This window comes from Hyperoodon ampullatus, assembly GCF_949752795.1.
Source record: "Hyperoodon ampullatus genome assembly, chromosome: 7".
Taxonomy (NCBI): Eukaryota; Metazoa; Chordata; class Mammalia; order Artiodactyla; family Ziphiidae; genus Hyperoodon; species Hyperoodon ampullatus.
The window spans coordinates 4,989,464-4,995,886 of NC_136920.1; the positions used below are offsets into that span (position 1 = coordinate 4,989,464).

At 65.2% G+C, this 6,423-nt stretch overlaps 1 protein-coding gene across 1 annotated transcript; it reads right to left on the reverse strand.

Annotated features, from left to right (window-relative positions):
- Positions 1 to 1,106: 1,106 nt before the first annotated feature.
- PHLDA2 (pleckstrin homology like domain family A member 2) lies at positions 1,107 to 2,248 on the reverse strand. Its single transcript, XM_079707675.1, has 2 exons — positions 1,802 to 2,248; positions 1,107 to 1,526 (listed from the first exon to the last, which is right to left on the reverse strand). The coding sequence occupies exon 1, from the start codon at positions 2,206 to 2,208 to the stop codon at positions 1,813 to 1,815; it is 396 nt and encodes a 131-aa protein (XP_079563801.1). The 5' UTR covers positions 2,209 to 2,248; the 3' UTR covers positions 1,107 to 1,526; positions 1,802 to 1,812.
- Positions 2,249 to 6,423: the final 4,175 nt, after the last annotated feature.

Sequence of the window (6,423 nt, forward strand, 5' to 3'; positions counted from 1 at the left end):
GGTCATTCACCCAGAGGGTCTGGCGGGAGGGGTCTCCAGGATAGGGCAGCGTGGGGGCGCACCCTGGGGTTGGTCTTTTCTACTCTCTGAAGGAGCCCCCTCCCCATTTGCACAGGGGCTTCACAGTGCTGTTCAGGAGAAAATTCATGGCAGGAATGGTTTCTTCTCTGGACCCAGCAGAGGGACAGCCCCTCCCCAGTCTGACCCCTGCCACCCGGTTAGGAGGCCTGTGATGGTGCCCCCCCCAAATCAAGGGTAAGTGACGGACATTAGGGCCCAAGTTTGGCCCTTCACTCCCCTCACCTCTGCCCCCCACACCTGGCTCCCTCCAGCCACAAAGGTGAAATGAAGGTCCCCTGGCTAGGCCAGGATCAGCGTCCTGTCCCTTTCTTCCATCCTAGGCTTCTTCATCACCCACAGCCCTTCCGGGTGGAGGGGCACACCTCCCCTCCGGAGCCCGGGGGTTTGGGGCAACCCTGGACACACAGGGTCCCAGCGGGCAGTAAGGGCAGAAGCTGCCCGCTTGTCAGGACCTCAGGCCTCCCCATCCTGATGTCACATCCTGGGCCACTCGGAGGCCTCAGCCTCCTGCCACGCCGGCAGAAATGGCGCAGGCCTGTCTCCCGTTGGCCCAGAAGCACTGCCCACCTTGCTGGCCCCGCACGTCAGGCACTGGCCGGCAGCGTGGGGTTAAGAGGAGTGCGGCCGGTGGGCAGCCAGAGGCCTGAAGGCTTCCTTTCAGGGGGCTGGGCGGGTGGGCGGGAGGGGGCAGCTAGGGTTGGGTACCCCACCGAGGGCCGGAGCAGCTCAGACGGGGGAGGCATGATGACCTCACAGGGGCATTTTGTGAGTGGCTTCCGGAAGCACGCCGGGGCCCTGCCCTCCCCATTCCACACCCGGGAGCGGAAGTCAGGGCCACCCCCAGGGCACTTCCCCGCCTCCAGCAACGGTGCGGCCAGGGTCCGGCGGGTAACAGTGTTCATTCAAAGAGCATTCATTTCCTTGCCCTTCGGACACCTGGTGTGGCCGCTCCCCCCAACCAACACACACTGAATGAAGGGGCCACCCACTCGCCTCCCGTAGGAAGCTCACTGCACCACACCGGCTGGTAGAAAAGAGAACAAGTCAGATAGTTTATTTGGAATGGACACATTGATTATATATATATATATATATATATATATATACACATATATATACACATATGTATATATATATATATATATATATATATACACACACACATATATATATACACATATATATATGTATATATATTAAGACAGATGGTTTTAACACAAATACCATCAAAATAAATACATAGATAGTCCAATAATTTAATGCACCCGCACAGCGGGGGCGAGGCTCCGCAGAGGGTCCTTCTCTGCCGGGCAGGGACGCAGCCCCGGCCTTTGTCCTCGCCGTGGTCAGTGGCTGGGCGCCGCCGGGGCTCTGCCGCTCCGGGCATTTCCTGAGCTCCTGCCGGCGCGGCCCGCGTCCGGCCCGACTCGTCCAGTGTGTGGCTCCTGTGGGGAGAGGGGGGAGGTTCAGGGAGCTGTGCCCGAGCCCGGTGGTTGAGCGAGCCGGGGTCCGGCCGGTGGGTCTCCCGAGGCCCGGACACGGAAGGGGCAAGCGACGGCTCCTGCCGCGAGCTCCAGCCGCGCCGCGTTGGCGAGGCCCCCAGTCCCCTCTCGACAGCGTTCCCTAGACGGGACAGGACCTCCCCCCAACGTCCGAGGTCGACATCCTCCTCCCCGAGGACCGCGTCCGGCGGGCGGGCGGGCGGGCGGGCGGCACTCACCGCGTCGGCGCTCAGGGCGCGCGGGCCGTCACGGCCTCGGGCTGCCCGACGGGCGCGGCGCGCTCCTGGCGGCTGCGGAAGTCCTGCAGAGCGCGGCGGTTCTGGAAGTCGATGAGCGCCAGTGTGATGGCCGCGTTCCAGCAGCTCTCGCCCGCGCAGCGGAAGTCGATCTCTTTGCGGTCGGTGGTGACGATGGTGAAGTAGACGTACTTGCCCGTGCGCTCCACGCAGTCCACCTTGAGGATGGAGTGGAAGCGCAGCTCCTTGGGGCGCGCGCCAGGGCCGGTGGGGAACAGGCTCAGGCAGTCAGGGGTGAGCACGCCGCGCTTCTTCTTCCACAGCTGGAACAGGCTGTCGCTGCGCTTCTCCAGCTCGCCCTCGCGCAACACCTCCCCGGGGGTCTTCATGTCGGCCGGGTGCAGCTGGCAGAGGCGAAAGCGCTCCGGCGGTGGCGGCCTCTGCAATGCACCCAGGCGTCCCGGCGCCGTCTTTATAGCGGCCCCGCCCCGCGCGCTCGGTCCGGCCCGCCCCGGGCACGCCCCCTCTAGGCCACGCCCCGTACCCCCTTCCTGGGCCCAGCCCGCCCCGGTGCCCCCATGGCCACCCCGGGGCTGCGCGCCGCATCCCCACCCCGGGTCGCCGAGGTCGCCCCCTTTCCCCTTGTCTGCAGCCCGAGCCCCACTTCCCCGCTCCCCCGGCGCCCCAGCCCCGCGGCCCCGTGGGGCGACTCAATGGCCCCCACCCCGCCCCGGACGCCGGCCCCACGGAGGAATGAGCTGCGGCCTGCCCTGCTCGCGGTGACTCACAGCCGGGGAGCCGCGGGAAGCGCCCGCGGCCGGGGACGGCCCGGGGCGCGGTGACGGCGGGGCCCAGACCCCCACCCTCCAGGCGCCCCGACACCCAGCCCTGCCGCTCCTGGGGCAGATGCAGTCGCGGCCCCAGTTCCTCCCACGCCCCCGGGGAGACCCTTCGGTGGCCCTGCCCCAGCCGGCCTTATCTCTCATCTTGCCACCCGCCGGCTGGCGCGCCTGGGGCGACCTGCCCTCTTCCCCCCGGGTCGTCGGGCCGACCGGGAGAGCAGGTGTTCTGAACTTCAGTTTTCTCTTCTGTAAAATGGGGGACAATGACACTTGTTGGATTAGGCAACGCACGGAAAATGCTAGAACAGCTCCCCTTAGTGTTCAGTAAGTGTGAGGGCCGCTCCAGCTCCCTTCCCAGGGGCCTATCCTGCTCCCTGGGCCCTCCTGGCGGCTGTACGTGGGGGGAGGGAGGACGCACCGGCGGACCCGCCAGAGGTACTGGGAGCCGAGGGGGCGCGGAGGGCGCCGGTGCGGGGGGCGCAGAGGGGGCTTCGGCCTGGGCCGGGGCGGGGGCGGCTGAGTCATGCCCTGCCAGCAGGACAAGTCTTTTTATTTACCCTCTTCCTTTAAAGGGTTTAGCAGGAAGTGATCGCTGGCTCCTCCAGGGTTTCGGGGTGGGGTGGGGAGCCGGCAGAAGGGAATCTTCGGGGGCCCCAGCCGCTCCGGGGCCAGCACCTTCCAACACCCCGCCGGGCTGTGACCTGGGCAGGTGGTGCAAAGCAAGGGGAGCAAGGAGGGCACTAGTCCGTTGGGGCTGTGAGAGCCACGTCCCCTCCTGGTGCAAGATGGAAACGCAGGTACCCTGGTTCAAAAAGTATTAATGATATTTTCAGGACTGTGAAGGCAGAGCATAAAGCCAATGTGGGACCTCCTGGGTGCAGGCCCGTCAGGCCGGCCGTGGAGCCAACCCTGCCCCACCTGCCCCCGCTCTGCGGCCTTGGGCAAGTCCCAACCCTGGCCCTTCAGGGTCACCGTGAGGAATAAGGTGCACCGCTGGCTCAGATGAGTGGCTTGGGCCAGGCCTGTGCGGATGGACACACCCACCTGTGCATCCAGGGCACCTGTCAGGGGTGTGGCAGAGGGCAGAGGGGTGCCCAGGACTCTGGCCTGCGGGAGGGAGCACAGGACAAGCATAGGGATGCTGGTCAGTGTTGGGGGGAGGGGCGGAGCTGGAATCGGCAGGCCCGTGGGGTGGCAGGCCAGAGGGTGAAGGGAGCACAGGGTGGGTGGGTGGGGAGACGGATCTCCCCTCAAGACAACACAGGGCAGACTTATAAGGGGGTGAGCTCCCCATCCCTACAGGCATCCCAGCAGAGCTGGTAAAGGGGATTCCAGCATCAGGCAAGGTGAGACTGCTGACCCGCCTTCCCGCAGGCTCTCTGTCCTGAGGGGGCCCTGGGCTGCCAGGGCCACGGGAGAGGCAGGCCAGGGGCCAGGCTGCTGCCTCTAGGAAGCTACTGTGAGCCCCCTGGGTGTCCAGCGCTCTGCCGGGACCCCTCCGAGGCCCACCAGCCCATTTCCCCCACCCGGGGGCCAGTCATTGGAACCTCAGGGCCAGGCAAACCACAGACACTTGGCGCTGCTTAAGCACCTACTGTGTGCCTGCAGGCCTGGCTGGTGCTAGGACCCCGAGGAGAGGGGAGAAGCCCTGCCTGCCCTGGGGAGTACAGGGTTGGGGGTGGGCAAGAGGACAGCTTGGAGGTCTCCATGGGGAGGGCGGGGTGCCACACGGGGATTCCCAAGGAGCCCAGGTGAGCGAGGCCCAAGGTGGGCATTCTTCCGGCCCCATTTCACAGACGTGGTAGCGGAGGCCCCAGGGAGGGCGGGGCAAGAGAGACAGCAAGGGATGTGAGAGGCCTTGAAAAACAGGTGAGGCCAGGTGAGCTGCACTTCGCCATGCCCACCCAGCACTCCTCTCTTTGTCCCCAATGGCCAGGCCTTTCTGGGGGGAGAGTCAGTCGGTGACCAGTGACCTGGGGGTGGTGGTCTGACAGGTGGGCGTCCGCAGGAGCTGGGAAAGCAGGTCACAGAGGATGGGGAGCCCACTGCCACTCTCCCCGGAGGATGGGGATGGGCTGGTGGGAATCCCCCCCCAGGCAGCTTCACCACCAACGGCCCCTGCCCCGGGGGGCCTGGAAACCCCTCCAGCCAGAGGCCCGTGGGCTGCCTGCAGCTGCCTGGCCGAACCAGCAGGAACCCAGAGCAAGGAGGGGACCCTGTCCCCATCCCTGAAGCAGGCCCGTCTGAGGGTCCCTCTGGAACATGAGGAGGAAGCAAAGCGCTGACCTTGCAACCCCAGTGAGGATCTTTCGGGGGGACACCCCTGAGCCATTTGACAGCTAGGAGCCCGGTGGACCCACCAGGCTGGCTTCCTGCAGGGGACCGAGGCCCCCGGTGGGGATGTGGGCTGCACCCATAGCAAGCTGCGGCCCATCAGGGGGCCAGGCCAGGCCAGGTTGCTGCTGGGGAGGGAGGAGCCCCAGCCTGAGGGTCAGGGGCCTGGCACCCTCAGGGAGGCCCGTGTGGGCCCTGCTTTCTTCCTCAGGGTCACCCCATGAGGCGGGGGCCGCTGGGTTGCTTTCTGGGTGTTTGCAAGGAACGGGTGGGGCTTCTCAGAGAAGTTAAGTGGCTCAGCAGAGGTCACCCAGCCTGCCAGTAGGATTCAAATTCATCCTATTGCATCCGGAGCCTGGGGGCAGGAACTAGCCTCTGCCTGAGGGGCTGAGCAGGTTCTGGGCTGGGGATGTTTGGTGGCTGCTTCTCAGACTGGGAGGGGCCAGTGCGGGGCCTTGCCTGAGACAGTGGCAGACAGAGAGCGTAGGTCCAAGCCAAGTTTACTAATATTTATGCAAGGGCCGCATCCGGGATTCACGCGGAGCCTGAGGGGACCCCACCTACCCCACCCCCCCTTCCCACCAGGCAGACAAGAGACGGGTCCCCAGACATCCGGCTGGGGACACCTGTCATCCCTTCCAGCTGGGTGAGGATGTCAACTCTCCGAGTGAGGTCACTTCCCCAGCGGTGACGAGGCCAGGCCCTCCAGGCTCCGGCCCAACCAGCCTGGTGAAAGGAAGATGAGGAAGAAGGAAGATGAGGAAGCCGTGCATCACAGCAGCCCCTGTGCCTGGGGCTCAATACCATGCTCTTCCTGTGGGGGGCAGTGCTCAGGGACAGCCCTGAGGACGGGTTCCCTGCTCCCGTGCCTGGAAGAACCGCCCCCGCCTTGCCTCTTCCAGGAAGCCTTCTGGGATTGCCGGGGCACACCCTCGGGCCTGCTTCCACCAACCACGTGACTGCCAGGACTTGGAGTTCCATTGCCTGCTCCATGCAAGCCTGGGGAGGGAGGTGGGGGAGGCCCCAGCTGCCTGGAGTTGCAGCACCTGAGAAGTGACCTGATGTCACCTGACCTGAGCCCAACATAGCCCATTGGCCGTGGCCTGTGACTCAGGCCTGCCCTCAGTCCCTCTCCCCAAAGCTGCAGCCTGGGAAAAGTGAGAGGTCCAAGGGCGGGAGGCAGGCGGCCTGTCCCCACCTGGTTTCAGGCTCTGTCAGCCTGGCCTTGGTCTCTCAGGTTCGTCCCTCTGTCTGGCTCCCTGAGCCCCTAAGCTGGAGTGCGACAGGCAGGCCCCACCTCACAAGGCGCTGGGGGTCGAATGAGAAACAGTGACACACCACCCAGAGCGCCTTTCCCCTCCTTGGGTCCTGGCAAGCGCCCATTCATCCCTCAGTACCCTGCTCAGAAGTCACTACCAGCTCCTAAAA